The 18,896-nt window shown below is 37.4% G+C and overlaps 1 protein-coding gene across 1 annotated transcript in view; it reads right to left on the reverse strand.

The window, feature by feature from the left end:
- The window catches only part of LOC139740717 (F-box only protein 11-like), a 67,673-nt gene extending 55,943 nt beyond the window's left edge, over positions 1-11,730 (reverse strand). The window contains exon 1 of the mRNA XM_071651283.1: positions 11,527-11,730. Within this exon, the coding sequence (XP_071507384.1) occupies positions 11,527-11,617 (91 nt within the window). The 5' untranslated portion in view covers positions 11,618-11,730. The remainder of the gene's footprint in view (positions 1-11,526) is intronic.
- Positions 11,731-18,896: the final 7,166 nt, after the last annotated feature.

Below are 18,896 nucleotides of genomic sequence, written 5' to 3' on the forward strand. Positions count from 1 at the left end.
AAGATTTTGTGACTTTGAAACAAATTTCTCTAATATACTGTTCAAGTGTGCATTCATGATGCCTGTTTGTATTTCATGCCTACAGGCAGCTTTCACACCTACACCTACAAATTGTATCATTACATTCTCTATCAAACAAAACATGCTATAAGTGGCATACCAAATATGCAATACCTTGCATGTTACTGACCAATAGTCTACTGATTGGGATCATAATGTGCTTGGAATGGGGCAAAATGTCTCTTCTCCTTCCCATGTGAGATTGCAGTGAACTGTGAAGTAAACAAAGACTTCTCAGCTTTTCAGGTTGGCAGCTGCTGATTACTCAAGCTTGATCATCTTCAAGCCGGCCACCACAATTTGCATTCACATGCCAAGTGTACACGGCTCCTCTGCCTACTCGTGTATGCATACAAAGAGAAGTGCAGGGCAAATGTATACTACGTAATAAAGGACTGCCCTGTAGCTCCTTTCTTCTTCACTTCTGTACTTCTTTGTGTACCATCTGTGGTTTGGTCACTTGGGGATACCCTACACTACATGCTGCATTTTCAGTGTGCTGTTCAGCACATTCCCAGTGCATGTAAGGTTTAGCAGGACTGCAACTGCAACTTTCATGGTAATGAATTAGACTGAGAAATTACCAATTTCAAGCACTGCCTCAGAGTAATATGTACAGATATGGGGCAACAAATTGAATAGTAAGAGTTTCCACATTTATACTAATCAAAATGCTTATTTGCACAGATAATGGCTAACTACACAATCCTATGGGAAATAGTAAATTTAAGGATACCATACAGTATATCATATCTTTTTTTACTGCTTGCTCATTTCATTTTCATGGTTTGATGCAATTGTGACATTTTTTAGTTTGTATGTAAAATGTGAACAACTGTGCCTATGAGATACACACACTGTATATCACCTGGAATGCAATCAAAGCATGCAAAAATCCTAAAACTTTATACCGATGGAAGGAACTTAAGAATGATACATCAATCTTTGAAATAAATACTGTTTATAAATACCAGCTACATTTTGCTCAAAATGGTACACTCTTTCTTATTCTGTAGCATGATACCTCCCAAATTTCCCATATTCACTCAATAATAGTGTTCATACTATTACTTGCATTTTGCACTTCATGTGTAGGCTTTACGTGTACGTCAGACCAAAGCACAACTGCAATCTATAATCATATCACAAAGGAACAGGCATAATTGCTCAGTGCAGTGATCTAAAGTCTAGTGACACACTCATGCTTTGCTGAACCTATTCACTGCAGTCACAGACTTTGATGGTTCTTACAATACACTGTGTATACCAATTTGCCTCTGGCAACAGAGTAAATACTGAACTGCAGTAGGAATTAACCTCACAGACCTATGGCTCTCTAACCTCTGCTCTCAGGAAATTTATCTTTAGTATAGAGACTTACTCTGTGTGGGTGTGGGTGTGTGGGTTTGTGTATGTGGGTGCGGGTTTATGTGTGTCTGTATGCATGAATGCATGTTGGTATTGATATGAAGGTGTTTCTGTGTATGTCTTGTTTTGTTTGCATGTTTGTGTGTGTACAACTGTATGTGTACACAACTTGTATATATGTACGTATGCATCATTACAAATTTAATAAAGTTGTACAGATTAAGGAATTTCCGTGATCCATATGACACTCCTTGACAGAATGTGCAATGAGAAGAAGATTTATCCTGTTTCACAGAAAAAAAAAAAAACTCTTCCTCCTTTTCCTGTACATGTGATTGATTGGCAAATCATTATCAAACAAAGGCAGCATGCTTCTACAGTACATCTGAATTTTACAAAAATTAAATCATATGTGATACCAACTCTAGAGCTTAGCAAATTTCTATGCCTGATGGCATCTTTACAGGTGTTTATATATAGGCCATAAAAGATTATAATGAAAAAAGAAAATATGACGATGATGAAATAATAATAATAATAATAATAATAATAATAATAATAATAATAATAATAACAATAACAATAACAATAATAATAATAATAATAATATGAATAACAATAATGATAATGAGGATGACAATGATAATAATAATAATGATGATAACAATGACTAAATGAATGTACAAACACAAATATATGAAGCTTTTTTACCATTTTTATTCATCTATCATTATCCCCATTTTATTATTCTTCAAACAGGCTGATGATAAACAACCACTTGTCAAAACTCGAGAGATGAAACTACCAAAGTCCTGTACAATTACAATATACATTCTTGTAATCTTCATCATGCACATACATGTATGCTAAACTGTGTGCTGAGTGACAAACTATAGCCATCTGTCCAAAGCATGTGCCCATTGTGAAACTACCACCCACACAAACTACAGCTTTAGTTCTCGATGTGATTTTAGGCATCAGTGACCCATGAGTGGGCCCACATACAGAATGATTCTGTGAAGAAGCAATGACAAAGCCTCCCACACAGTTTCATAGGGGGACCCTTCTCCTTTACTTCTGGACACATGCTGGCAGTAGAGCTTTGGGGAAGACAAGTGAACTTGGAGACTGAGGCAAGGAGAGGACAGGGAAAGAGGGATTGAAGTTCATCAAAGGGACATCCCCTTGAGCTTTAGATGTGTGTTTCCTGTTGCAAATCTGAGCTAATTACATTTAGCTCTGCCACAGGATAATGTCAGGTCATTTACCATAGGGGCAGAAAGACCATTTGAGGGAACTGAACAAGGCTGCAATGGCTTTCTTGCACATCTGAGCCATATCCACTTCCATGAGATACATCATCCAAACACTTTCTATGTAGTGTATGTATACCTCAGACATTTTTTATTACCGGTAAAGTGTTTGTGTCTAGATATAGAAGTAAATAATAAAACGGTTCAGTGAAGAATTGTGTGCTATTCCCTCATGAGTCTTGCACATGTCCAATTGATATACAACTGTTGTATAGAATGGCTCTTCCACATATGTCAGAACAGCAAATGAAGTACTTTAGTAAAGTCTTTTTGGTAAAATTGATTGAAATGCTACAAAATTAGTGTTGGCATGCCAACATTGTGTACATTTGAGTTACTGTATATCAGCATTCAACAAACTACATGTGCAGCAAACAGAAATGAAAAATTTGCCACAATCTATCCACCACTATCACATGTAATACTGTAAAAGCGGATATTTTCGCAGCATTGAAATTTTTGTGCATTTCGCACTACCAGAAGCTAGTGCGAAAATAAAAGCACACAAATATTTTTGCTTGCTATATGGTCCAGTAGCTCATGTGATTCGACAGAATTAAAAATACATGAAACTCATCTTACCCACCGAGCATGAAAAATCACTCAAACAAAAATATCCACTTTTACAGTATGGAATAACAATAAAACACACTTGTAAAATGAAACAGACGCATACTAGATTCCTAAGGGAGGGGGAAAAAAGTATACTAGCAGATCATGTGCTGAGGCAGAGACAATGTTCATACATACAGAACCATAAACAATAACCTAACATTTCATGCCACTATGAGGCCACCTCAGGAGACTTAAAACATGCATCATTCAGCTAAATAGACACCGTTGGCAAGGGTACAGTAAATGGTGTGTCTGCTTAGCTCTGATTATTTGTTATATCTCCTGGATAACAACAAAACAATGGAGAGTATCTTTGTAATTTGGCAATATGTTATCAGCATACAAATGTAGGTACAACACTGAACATTCCCTGCTGGCATAAGCCCTGCCTTGATTATGCCATGCCAGGCTTTAGTGCTATGCTGGCTGCCACTGTGTGCTGAACAGACTGAGAGCTGCTAAAGACTAATGAATGCTGCATGCATTATTCGCGCACGTTTGCCCAGCGTAATGTCTGGCAGTGGGCTATGCTCGGTGCATGCCATGTCCGTCCCTACCTTCTCATTATGCAGCCTATTTGCTGTAGGCCTATTGTATCTGCGATATTTTCCTACATGTGTTAGCCACATTAAATGTAGGAGTGTTGCTGTAACTGGGTTGTGACAATGTGTTTTGTATTACCTTCAACTGGATACCATACCACAGTATCCTCTTGCTTTTTATTATAATATGATCAGGGAGTTACAATGTACTTGTATATATTATGCACCGTTCTGCAAGGTATACACAGCGGTTCAGTATAACAATAACATGATGTCATCTCATTTTTTTTTTTTTTCTGTTCATTTATGACCAAGAGCAGTGCAGGAGTAGGGCATACCTGCAGGTTTACCATTTACAGTTCCCTTATCTCAGTGCACAGTTTGTAGACTAAAATAGACAAGTACACAATCTTTTGAAAGAACACAGAGCTGCTATTCACCAGTAGGAATTCTGGAGTCTAAGTGTGAATGTGGGGACAATAGACCAGAGTTTGTTTACAGGAGATAATTGAGCACAGCTTCCCCCATGTCTGCCTAACTCCAGTGTTGAAGACTCCTATAGCTGCATAGGCTCTACACGTACATGTATGTGCAGTATACATATGTACAAATTTTGTAAACACTTTGTGTGTGTGTGTGTATGTGTGTGTGTGTGTGTGTGTGTGTGTGTGTGTGTGTGTTCAATGGATACTGTATGTGACATTAAGTGGCTACATTGTACATCACAAATTGGTGCTATGCATGAAAAATTGAATGGATTTATGGGTTCTATTATTGTTACTTTTCACATCGATATGGCATTAAAGGGACTATACAGTTCTGGTTGAGGCAAGGATTTAGCTCTTAACGTTTTGCGAGATATTCAGAAACCACTCTATGAGATGTCAAAGAGCATGCAATGCTAAGGGGAATCAAAAGTTTATTTGATGAAAATTGGTTTTGAAATGGCTGAGATATCCAAAAACAAGGTGACACAAAGAGATCCTAATAAAAGGCGTGGCCTGTCGCCTTCTATTATTATCACTTTTTTTTGGATATCTCAGCCATTTGAAAACCAATTTTCATCAAATAAACGTTGAATCCTTCTTAAAATTACATGCTTACAAAGATATTATTCAGAGGGGTTAAGGTTCAGGTGTGAGTTTCTTCAGTTTGTCTCCTTCTACAAATTAAATTTGTTAAGATCACAACTGCTGATCTGTAAATTAACAAACATGTCGGAAAAAAGCAGTAGATGACAGGTTCGAGTCCCACTGGTTTCTTTTTTCCGACATGTTTGTTAATTTACAGATCAGCAGTTGCGATCTTAACAACTTCAATTTGTAGAGGGAGGTTTCTCATTATCTCACTTAGGAATGTTATAAACCTGAATCCTCACCTCAACCAGTACTGTACAGTCCCTTTAAAGCTGTGTGTAGCAGTCATAATAATTACTCGTAAGGGGAATACAACACATTGGAAAAACAGCACTGAACCCATCAAAACTCCTCTGTACAAACCACTGAAAGTGAGGCAGTGGTATTGTACACAAAGTAAGCAAAGCACGACAAAAATTAAAGAGTAGTTCATATACCTAACATCTTAGGACATTGAATGCAAGAGAAATTTCCTTGATTTTACATATTCCCTAGGATGTACAGTAATACACATCAAACTGACTGATTTCTCGACCAGAGATACATTGTACATGAATGTATGATCACTAATCATACTGTAAGTATTCGAACTCCTACAATTATAACAAGTTTGCTATATGACACCGTACAATTTACATGTGTGTTTACTGGGACTAGAAACATCAATTATGCAAGTTTCCATTTGCTTTGGTTTGATACAATGACAAAATAACATTGTGTAATTGAAAAGGTTTGTTTTCATGCCACAGATTCATCTGTATTCAGGTTGTACAAAAAGTGCACAACAGGTATTGATGCTTAAGACACATTTTTTTTCTTTTTTTTACAGTCTGAACAAACATAAAACTTAGTAACATTGCAATTTTGCAAAGTCTTTTCCCCAGTCTTTCCTTTAATAGCACAAAGTGACATAATTATACACTCTGTTATGCACTATATACATGTAAGCATTGTGTATTATTGTTGTTATTGTTATCATTATTATTATCATCATCATCATTATCATTACTATTATCATCATCATCATTATTATTTTAATTATTATTATTATCATTATTATCATTGTTATCATTATTATTATTATTATTATCATTATTATTATTATTATTATTATCAAATATCAATTACCTTAACATCCAGGCCTTATCCTGTGAATACAATGGTACAGACACCTACAATTGTATCTTCACATTGATTTACACAGGAGTGTGTCAAGTATGTCACGTTGAACTACATTGTCATCCGTTTTGACTATCTCAATAGTCATTCAAATTCTCAGAAATGTTCATTTCACTGTTGACTGAGCCCACTGCTGAAATTACACATCATACAGTGTACATATTTGTACATTATACCTCATAATAAAGAAGTGTCCTTATCTGAGCTATACACTGACTTTCTTGTCACTAGCAATGTGTTAGGGTGTATGAATACTGATACCTTATACCTTATATATTTTGTGTTTTGCCTGTATAGCACAATCAATGCTTTCAGGAAAGTTACCTGAACTGTGTATACCATTCCCTGCTCACATTTTTTTCCCCTAAAAAATAGCAGTAATGACAAAAGAAAAGGAGGGTAATCAAACCACTTGTAGTGGTCAGAACAACAGGTTTGTAATCTCTATAAACTAGGGGTGATTTCTTGTGAAAATTACTCACAAATCCAGCCTAACCATGTTTTATGAGGTAAACTACGAATATAAGATTATTTGATATGAATCTTGAAATGAGATTAAATTATCACTGATCCTGCATGCAATTGCCTCCATAGTGGGGATATGCGCTTTAAGTTTTCCTGCGATATCAATACACATTGCACATGCTCAATTTCACGCTAGCAATTACAGATTCACAATCCCATGATGTTATCACTTTGGGCTTACATACATTTGTACATACAGTAATGAAGCCATTAACTCTCTTGCTCTCTCCTCAACTCATGAATTCCTTAATCATTACTTGGATTTGTACTCCATTATCTAAATTCTTCTACTACTCCTTTACCATACCAGAAAATTACTTGAAAATATAATTGTAGGAGACCCAAAAAAATAAATAAATGAAATAAAGGATCAAATATGACAAATCTTAACAAACTAAATTTCATGGCAAGGATGCTCAAGATAACAAAAGGAATATCTGTGAAAATTCATTCCAACTTGTGCAGAAGATGAGATTCCAAAAAAGGCACCTGTTTTCATGTTATGAGTGATAGTCTTATACGTGTAGGATGGTATTGCCACTTGTATTGTTTTGTTTCGTGTTGTTGTTGTTGGGGTTTTTTGTGGGGGGGGGGGGTTGAGGAAATACTGATAAATGCCTAAGTTCAGCATGCTACAAGACCAGGTATGACCACTAGTCTACTGAACTGGATTGCAAAATTTAGAAGGGAATTGAGCCCAAATGATGTGTATACAATGTACAATACCTTGGTACACTGTATGTGGATTGATAGGATGCAGCCTAACTCTGTAGTAGAACATACGAGTAAAGATTGGGAAAAATTGGACAATCCTTTCAAGAGTTTTGAATCTTTTATTCAGTGCCGCCATTGCTGGATTAGACCCAAGTTTGTTCGGTCACATGCGCACAACTATGTAAAGAATATAAAGAGAATTTCACAAAATGTCATATTTAATAAAAAGTACAGATTCCCTTGACTTGTTACATATTCACTTAGTAATATTATTTCTTCTGCTTTTTGACAGACATGAGTCAAGTGCTTTTTTCATTATGCTGGAAAAGTGAAAACACGTTGAATTTAATTTGTATTTTCTTTATTTGGTTAAGTCTATACAAGATGCCACAAAGTATTGTAGACTTCTCATCCAGCGATGGCTACACCAAAAACTTCAACTGATTGTTTGATTTTCCTCAAACTTCACTGTTCTTCTACAAATTTATAATATTGCTGCATTCTCTCAATTCATATACAGTATAGGGTTTTATTCTCCTTTATCGTCAATGAGTCTGTTGTACATGCAATCTAATAGAATATAACCTTTGTATATTAAAAATTTTTACCATTTCACTATACAGGTAGATACTATGCACATGATAGGAAGATCAACACATAAGCTGAACGGCCACCACACACTCAATGTACAGACTACAATACCTGGGGCATCAATTCAGATGAAAACATTCTGAATGTTATTATTTAACATGATCATTCTAAATTAATGCAAGTCATTCATTAAGCCAACACATTGCCCCACCCACTTTGTTGCTGTGAATAATGAGAAAAGGGAGATAGCTTGATAAAAGAACCTATCCTCCTGACATGATAATGGTGATTCACTGAAAAGGTATACTGCTTGAATGTGATGTGAATTATCTAGATAAGACATGAATTGTATCATTATGGCAAAGTATCAACACTATGAGAGACTATCACAGCCGAAAGTGAAGGTCACAGCCAGGAAAAGTGTTCAAGACCTAAAAAAGATGAATTGGTATATCAGCACTGCAAAGGAGTTCCTTATCAATGAAAACACTGCAACCAATAATTAAAGGGCTTTAAGAATTTCTATTTCTAAGCTACTGATAAACAGCAAACTGGTCAGATCAAACACGACTACAGAAAATAGAGACCATATTTCACTCATTATGATAGTAATAGCGTAGTGAGCTTTGTACCACCTTTTGTGATCTTTCATTGATATACTGTACAAGTGGATATTTTCGCACTCAACAGGGTAATAAGATGAAGTTTGCATGCTTTTAAAAAATTCTGCGGAATCAAGACATTCATTAGTGGAACGTACACGTATGACGTGTAAAAGTATTCGAGTATTTTTAATTTTATGCGGGTTTCCAGTCTTGCGAAAGGCAAAAAAAAAATTCTACTTTAACAAGTAGTCCTGCTTTGCAAACAAATGTTAGCAAAGATGCTAACCTTGTCATGATACCTACATTGTAAAACATCACAACTCACATTTATGTTTGCTTGTAATAAGAAAGTCATGAAAACCCTTTAAACCACCATTTTCTACCACCCCCCTAATTTGTCATCATGAAATGGGAGAGATCCGAGTCTGATGATTTAGGTATATCAAAACCATACCTACAACTATACATTGTAATATCACATGCAAAAAGGAAATTTTGTATTTCTGCATCATACATGGTAGCAGGCAGGCAGCATCCATCCAGTCCCAGCCAAAGACAAGATCCAAAATTGTGACACTTGGTATCCGTCATCTAGTACACATGTACAATGTACATGTTGTAATGATATTGATAAGGACTACTTAGAAAAAAATATTACAGAAAAGCTTATTGATACTGATATTGGTCTCTATTTCAGCCAGTGTATCAGCGCCTGATCACTACATTTGATGCTTTGATCCTTTGTATGACTACACTAAGACATTGTATCCAGGCCTCAACACTAGCAGTGGCCCGGTGGACCAGGGCCACCCAAAATTGATGTCGCATGTCAGGCCACCAAATTTCCAACAAGGCTATCTTCATTTGGTGACCCGATCGGACACTTAAGATGCAAAATGGACTATTATGTTTCCATTTATTTTGGGGCCACTTACAGCACATTTCTTTATCTGGCCACCAAATTTTCAGATATTTCTAAAGATTTCAGTGGCCCAAATGGGCCACTAGAGAAAAAAAAGTTAGTGTTGAGCCCTGATGTCTCTTGAAATTTGAGCATCTACATTGCAGGATTGCAAACGATTTAATCTGGCTACATATCTCTACTGAAAATGATGTGAATTATTATGCTATGTACCAAGTACTTTTCTGTGTAACAACCATTTTATGTTCATTTCTGACAAGTTCATCAAAAGCTTCTTTACTGCCAGACAAGCTTGAGGATATTTTGAAAATTTTGAATGGAAATCTGCAAAATCAATGAAAGAGAGCAGCCCAAGTTTGAATGGGAAAGACTTCAATGTGTCTCCCATCAACTCTGCCATACCACTCTACACCACTCTACCATTCCAAGCGTACGCATGGACACATGCATGCACACACACTTGGCAAGTGATGGGTGTTAAAGGGGGACATAAGTAAGTCTTGCCTTTAAATGAATTGGAGATCAAATCATTTGTGTGATTTTGCTCAAACTGTCAACTGTCACTGATAGTAGAACTAGATAACATTGTATCTCAGTGTTCGTTCTGTTCATCCATCTCAAACACTTGAATTATAGACGGATACAATACTACAGACTAAACCTCAAACATTTATAACAGACATCTACATCTTTGATTGATACGTACTGTTGTAAGCTTCGAATTTCAATTTTTTTTTTAATTTCTCACAATTTCAATGCAAAAAGAAGTTACTTTTAATGCGCATATGTGAACTCTATTAACCTACACTGTAAACTTAAACCAAACCATACATGAATCTAATGCATTTTTCTAACTCAATCAAGAGAGATAATCATGTTTCAAAATGCATTTGGAATGACATTTGCGAACATGGTTTGAAACAAGATTTTCAAGGTGCCGCGCTTATCTAACCATCACTGAAACGCGATTCGAGAGTTGTCACTGCGCAGCTGCTTTGCGCAGCTTGACCTGGGAAGCAGAGGTCAACTGAGGCCCATGTTGAAACCTACGGGTTGTATACTGGATGGAAGCTGACCGTGGCAGCTCGGAGATATCATGATAATATGTAACATGTTTCAAAACAGCACTGCGTTTATCTACTCTCAGAAGAAAAGCGATTGTGGTCTCAAACGCGTTTCAAAAACACCCTTTGAATAGCGTTTCAAACCAGCGTTTCCATACGCGTTTGAAAACACGGTTACGTTGATCTATCCCCCGAAAATGCCTAAAACATGTTTAGGATCATGATTCTGCCTCAGAAGATTTTTTAAACACTTAGCGTGTCTAGTGTTGACTGTTAATCGTGAGTGTTAATTTACTTTAGCACGTTGTTGACATTATCATTGGTGACATCACAAGTGTTAACATTAGACTGTGTTTGAGAGTCAAAGTAAGAATAAGATATTGGACAAATTAGATTGATGTCTGCCTTGACATTGATACCAAGAGAAAATCAATGTCAACGTCAATGAGACAAACAGAGACAACACTTTGACTCTTTTTTTTTTTCGATTTATTCAACAGCATTGTTAGTAGACAAGGTTATACACTCATCCTGTAACAACGTAAGACTTATTTAAAGAGTCCTACATTCTAGATCTAACGTTAATTTACACAGTATTTTACTGGACGTGTTTTAGGGGTGAAAATATCCTGAATGAGTAGCACTACTTCCGTCTATACGGTATATCGTTTGCCTCGCTTGGTGACATGCATGAAATAAATGGACAATGCTTTCCTGCAGCTTTGGAGTCAAATTGCAAATGCATTCCACCCTGCCTGCCGACTGGGAGAACGATGGATATGGATTGGCCTAGGAATCGAAAGCCTCTGCTGCACCGAGCTGCATGCAGCGATGTGGGTAAATCGCTCTACGAAATGTACGGCATAAATTGAGGTCAAACAAAGGCTCTCACCATTCGACAAAGAACTGCTTGGTTTTCTCTCGATTAATCGTGCTGATCTTCTCAAAGTAGTTCCAGTCGATCTTTTTTCAGTCGTCGACATCGTCAGAAGGAAGAAAACTTTCTTAATTCTGGCGAAATTGTGGAAAATGTTCCTCCCCGTCAGGCAGTTCCTATAGGAACATCTAGCGGAAGGTCATCCTATTCGCCTGCTCGATAAACTACTAATTTTCCCATAGCACTACTGTACCTGTACCATTCGCAACGTACATGTACGTACAGTACGTACGATATATGGCCGCTTCTACCCCGAACATACAGCGACGACAGAGCTGGGTGCATACATTCGTCTACGGCACACACACGCACAAGAGTACCCGGTATTTTCTGCCAGAGCAGCCCGGCCTCTAATCTGAACGAGCCATTCGTATTTTCTTTGTGGTGCCCGTGTGGTGTGTTAGCGTGTGTGTGTATGGATATTTAACGTGTGTGTCATTGTGTGGGTATATTAGTGAGTGCGCAAGTGAAGCCTACCGAGTGACCGTACCAAACGCTTGGACCGAGTGCGGTATGTAGGTATACGGAGCGCTCAAAGGGTAAAATGTGATTTTTCAAGACCAAGTTTAATCTCTCCATGCGAAGACAAGAAGAAAAAGAGAAGAAAGTTCTAAGAAGAAGACCAAAAATAAAAAAAAAGTATACAAATGGTGTACAGTTGATCTCCATAGATTTCTGCTCGTCTTTTGCATTCTCGCTGGCTGATGTCCTTCTCTAGACAAGATTCAAACATCATCGATCTTTACATGGGATGCTGACTTTCACATCACACTGTCTATAATGATTTTTTTTTTACTCTGCAACTCTTGTTTCTAATGTGTTGTTTTCCAGTCGCTTCTGTTGCTCGTTTTATATAGGGTTTACAATAGTTGTAAGTTGCTTAGATTACATTTTCATGGTAATGACTAAAATACTCACATATATGAATGATTGTTTACTGCATGGTCGCTGCCACTTAGCAACTGCAATAATTAGCGTGTTTTTAAGAATTTTATGATAATGAATGAAAGTCAGCTTGTTGGTTTAAAAAAAAAAAACAATCGAAGGGACAGCCAAAAGACTGACATTATTGTTTGTACATGGATAGATATCACGACAATACATCATGTAAATACTTCAACAACAACAAAAACCCCAACAACTATATTAAAAAAAGAAGAGCTTGCGGGAAATGAACATCGAAAACAACCCTCTGTGGTGAAATTACTGTAATCATGCAAAGTAATTCACTTTTTAAAACGAAACTTCGGACGGAATTTGAAACTTTAAAAATTCATGTATGCAATGATACTGAATTTAGTATCATTCTATGAGAAGACAGACTTGCAAAATTGGCATTAAAATGTCCATGTTTTCAGCCTTTCACTGGAGATTTCGCTATATTTCCAGGATCGCCGGGGGACGCGGTGTACGATTAAAGTCCCGCCAAATTTTTTTGGAGTACGGTGTCATTTTTTTTCTTCTGAAACTAGATTTCAGCTCGAAGTTCATGTTACAATAGTTCTTATTCACCGAGAGGGAAAGGTTGCACGTTCAGTATTCAACAGGTATAGTGTTCTTAACAGTTCTGAGTCCTCTGCACCGAGTGCACATCCTTCTATTTTAGATCCCTCCGTGCGCGAACCTCACCTCTGTTGCATATGCGCTAGCGACAACATCTTGCCGATTACCGATTTCTCGAGAGGGAATGGTACTGAAAGGAACTCATGAAGTTGGAGAGCTTGTGTATTTATAACTTCTGTATGAATAAGATAGACATACGAATGACATAATCCACATTGCATCATGTTGAATGCGAAACTTTAAGTGTATAATAGGGGAGAGTGGGGTGAACTGGGACGCGGGAGAAGTGGGACACCTCTCATATCTCAAAAAGTTTTGAACTACTCAGAGTAATCAGATTTCAAGTCTTATTGCCTATTAGTCATTTGGCATCAGAGTACAAGCACATGGTAACTGCTCTGCAACAACTCTGCTGGAAAGTTTAATTTCATTTGAATCATTTTTTCGGACACCTTTTTGTGTTTGTTTGTTTGTTTGTTTGTTTTTTGCATTCAGTGTGAAATGCTTTCTGAATTCATCGTTACGGTTTTAGCAGGCACTTAGCATCCCAGCAAACACAACGTTTTCAGAACGTTTCCTAAACGTTTTTTTTTTTTTTAGGTTCCGTACGTCTTCGTATAAAATGGACGTTTTTAAAACGTACATACAACGTCAAAGTTGGGACTTAGCATTTACCGCGAAGCACAGGTATTTTGGAAAACGTTTTAAAAACGTCAATGGACGTTACAAAACGTTTTTATTTTGTCTACTACGTCTTCGTCCTTTATAAACGTCCACAAAACGTTTTTATTAGGTCTGCTACGTCGATTTCGTCTTTAATGAACGTTTAACAAACGTTTTTATTTGGTCCGCTACGTGTTCGTCATTGGTTTCTTTATCATGAATATTCATGCCTATTTATGAATATTCAAATAAGGTAATATAAGATTTGAAAACTAGTGGAAATAGATAAAAGACATTGGAATCTAAAGATTTATGCTGGGTTCAAACTTTCTCTGTTATTAATAAACTAACCTACGTTATTGTTCAGTTATTCACAATTTCAAATTTTGTTATGAAGAGGTATTTTCATATGTTAATAGGCCTAATTAAGGTGTGTGTGTGCACGATCTAATTTTAGTAACCATGTCTTCATGCATTACAACATTTTGCTGGTATATAAAAGAATGTGATACAGAGTCATCAATGAACGGCGTAACCCTGCATTTCTCTCGATGCAGGAGTAGGCAGATGACATCATTTCCGGAACCCTGCCCCCTTCCTTCCGATGTATATATATCATTGTAAATATAAAAATAAATGTAATTTGGTGTTTTGTAAATAATTTAAAGTATTTTAGGTTTTTATAATTAAATTTCAGGCATATCTGAATAACTATATTTTTTGGAGCAAATTGCCCACCCGGCAGAGAGCTCCACAATCTAAAACAACAACAACAACAGTCATCAATTCAATCATCAGAACCATGATACCAGACTCGACAAGCCAACCCATACAACCGCCTCAGCCCAGCCAGTGTGCAGAAGCTAATTAAACAAAAGAAAAGGAATAATAAACCAACAACGAAAGACCAGGCGGTGCCGATCAGGCCACTGTACAAGCGCAACAAACGCACCGTACAGAGTGGCGTAAATAGTCAAATTTGACTGAAAAGCGCCAAAAAAACTCAACAACAACAACAACAACAACAGTCATCAATTGGGAATAGGATGTATAAGTATAGGTATAGGTGGTAGGACATTAGGAACAGATTAGGATAGGATTGTATAGGATTAGGGCACATTAATCCCAGATTGTACCTGTATAATCTCATAACTATAATTTTTTTTAAATACCCAATAAACATTAGACGTTTTTAAAAGGTTTTCCGGACGTAAATATTAGACGTTCTTAAAAATTTTTCTGGACGTTCTAGACGGATATGAAAGGTTCTCTAAACGTGGAACGGGTCAAAAGACTTTTTAGAGTTATCAAAACGTTTTTTGAACGTTCTAGACGGTTTTCAAAGGTTTTCTGGACGTCCGCAGAACGTCCACAGAACGTTTTGAATATTCTTAAAAGGTTTTACTGACGTCTATAACGTCCACGAGGTTTTCTGCAGGTCCTTAAAAATTCCGAAAGGTTTTTTATTGGGTTTTTAAACGTTTAAAAAACGTTTTTATAACGTCCATTTGAAACGTTTTGAATAAGTCGAAAACCTTCCACAAAAAGACGTTCTGAAAACGTTTTGACAAAACGTCCAAATAACGAACTTGGAACGTTTCAAGAACGTTCAGAAAACGTCCAAATGTTAGCTGGGATACTAGTAGGCCTTACATGAGTTCCAATAATTTGCACTAAAAGATTTTGCAAAAGTTAGCTAAATTGTGATGTTAGCCGCCATTTTGATTTTTTTTTTTGGGGGGGGGGTGCTGGGGTGAACTGGGACAGCATCACTGTCCCACTTCTCCCAGTATTCAAAGTTATGATTAAAATATCAAAGATTTTCTAATTATTTTCATTAAGTTTTGGATGCTTTTAAAATACAACTTTCTCTGATGGACCAAAATGGATATTCGAATCACGCTTAGCGATGAAACTCTTCATGTGTAAATATTCAAACACACACACATATGGGGCTTACTTTTTTTGTTTTTCAACGATGTTTATTTTGTTCCATTCAAAGTAATAGAAAAAAATAACAATTTTCATTTGCTACAATTGAAATGACGAAAATATACATTTGTGATCATATTAGAAAAATTTGCTATTGCTGTACATAATGACATAACAAAAATTACATTTTCATGAACAATTATCAATTTACATACAGTCACTTCCTTCCCCTATGCTCTCGAAAAAATTGCTTAAATTTAACAGTGTTAATTCAATTCTTCTAGCATTAATCTTAATAATCATCCAAATGAATTATGCAGCAAAATGTCAGTAATAAATAATGGAACCATATTATTCATCAACCAATACCCGCCCACCTACTAACTCATATCCCTTACGCGCGCGCGCGCACACACACACACACACACACACACACACATTATTATATTATATGGTTGTATTGTGTCTAGCCTATAGTTACTCTTTGTCCCACTTCACCCGAACCAATGTCCCACTTCTCCCAAGGGGTGGCCCACTTCTCCCCGTTCAGAAGCCTTTTAAAATTAATTAGGGCCTATGGCACAGATACCAGACTGTTAGGAATATGAAGTACAACCCATCATGTGGCCTATATCAGTAGTCTTTGACGGGTCCGAGTCATGAGTGCCCCATTCTAAATATCAGAAAAGTTATACGAGAAAATTCATCAAATCACAATTTTTGGGTGCGCGTCACGAGACCGACATCCATGAGTCATACACCCATCAGTTCGACTGCTTCGACACTAAGCTAACAAGGCCCACGAAACCCGTGTTGTATCTGTCGAACTCGTGGGCTGTTTTTACCTATAGGCCTATATTGTCGAACTCATGGGCTGTATGACTCATGGACCTGTTTTCAATGTCGAATTCGTGGGCTGAATGACTCGTGGGTGTCGGTCTAGTGGGATGACCCCCAATTTTTATCCCACTTCTCCCCACTCTCCCTACCAATTAACAACAAAGTGTGTTCTTTCATGACTCTCTTCACAGCGGTATAGGGGGTATAGTAGTTTGCAGGCACAAACCCTTGTTGGTCGTAAAGGAGTCTGCGCCAAGACTACTACATGCACCACTTTGGCACTGTCCCATAGGCCCTGTGTTGAAGCTTCTCCCAACAAGGAGAGGCTGCAGTGTAGTGGTGCGTGTGTTAGTCTTGGCGCATGCAGACTCCTATACGACCAACAAGGGTTTGTGCCTGCAAACTAGGGGTATAGCGTGTGACACACTAACAAATACTGAACAGTGAACAAGTTGGAATAGGCCTACAACCAGTTTTGGTGACTGACAAAATTATTTCCCAAAAATCTAATTAATTACCGTACATTTTCCCAGTATTACATTTCTAATTGTTTGAGTGTCAATCCAACTAAAATTTGTGCATCTATCCAGAAAACATATTACATAATTTTAAATGTTTAAGTGTCAATAACCGGCAAATCATTTTATCATTTGTTCCGGACATATTACATTCTCTCAATGTCTAAAATACCAGTCCAATAAGTCAGTATGTTAGTCCGGGATATTACATGTCCGAATGTTTAAGTGTCAATCTAATCGCTAATTTATCCTTTTTTTTATGATATGTGTTACCCAGTTTTTAAGCGTTGAAGTGTCAAAACAATTAATCATTATAGTTGAGCAGGATACATATTACATTTATGTTTTTCTAAAGAGAGCGGGCGAATGAAATACTTCGTTTATAGGCTGTAGTGAAAGAAACGTCCATTGGTTGCAAAAAAGGTCTACCGCGTGTCACTTTGCACCGGTGTATTATACTATATACATGACCAATGGGAAGACTGAGACTCTTTGAGAATGTAGTAAATGTATTGCAATATGTTGTTGTGTCTCCATTCGTACCTTTCTAAAAATGCCAGACAGTTTGAAAAAATGGTATGACGGAGAGCCTATATTGGCAAAATATGCATTTGTTTGCCAACATTTGCCCATCTTGTCAAACTCGTGCTTGCAAAGTATACATTGCTGTTCTTGGTTGCTCTACTTAATTGCACATGTATTTTGTTATGTACAGTGCACTCCCACCATAATGAACACGGTTATAAGTGAATTCTCATTACACGGAAGTAAAAATTCTTGTCCAAAGATTATCATCTATATCTCTACATACTTTTCTGTTCAGCTATAACAAACTCTCGATACCGAGTATGACGAAACAAAAAAATTGACGGTCATAAGGACTCTGTTAAAATGGGATTCGCCTTTACCTTCGGGGGGGGGGGGGGGGGGGGGGGGGGGGGCAGGGGCTCGCCCCCCCCCCCTCACTTTTTGTGCACCATAAGGAAAGTGTCATCACTTTGGGCCTGCCCCCCCCCCCACACTTTTTTTTTTAAAACTCGGAAGTACATAAGTGGCACTAAAAAAAGAAATAGATAGAGATCTTGAAATATGAGCACGGTAAGGTTAATTTTTTCCACTGAAGATCTTTTTGTTGTTGTTGTTGTTTTGCTCGTCAGCTGAAGAAACCCGGAAGTGGAAGGAGAAAGATGAGCTGAAGACCTTTTATTTTCTTTTTTTGCTTGTCAGCTCAAGAAACCAGGACGTGGAAGGGGAGATATGAGCCGAGGACTTTTTTTTTTTTTTTTTTTTTTTTTTTTTTTGCTTGTTAGCTCATGAAATCCGTGAAAGGCAGCCCCCCCCCCCCCACACACACACACACTTTTGATCCGTGAGTCTGGATCTGGATCTGGATCTGTATGTTTACGATGCAGGGCCCTACTGGGCATAACGCATCGGATGAGAGAGGGCGCAGGGGTGATTAGAAAGTTCTATCGATGGCCTTTCTGAATGAGGCGATTGATGGCGAGTTAAAGGGACACTCCATACGATTTTCATAATTTCACATCATGTAGTACATAAATCGACAACTCCATGTATAGATTTGTGGAATTTATTGTGGTTCTTGAACAGAGAAACAATACTTTGAAAAGCCTTAAAGGCTGCGTTCACATAGAAGTATACTATTCGGGTATTCAGGCTCGTTTTTCGAGGGCACGCGAATAGCTTGAATCGAACGATAGGATTTCCTCACACCGGTTCACATAGGAGGGCACTATTCGAAAGTACCGAATAGCTGCGAAAAGTATAGCAAAGTGGGAATCGAGCTTG

This window comes from Diadema antillarum, unplaced genomic scaffold (assembly GCF_040938485.1).
Source record: "Diadema antillarum isolate AM-2024a unplaced genomic scaffold, OU_Dant_1.0 seq00000876_RagTag, whole genome shotgun sequence".
NCBI classification, from domain to species: Eukaryota; Metazoa; Echinodermata; class Echinoidea; order Diadematoida; family Diadematidae; genus Diadema; species Diadema antillarum.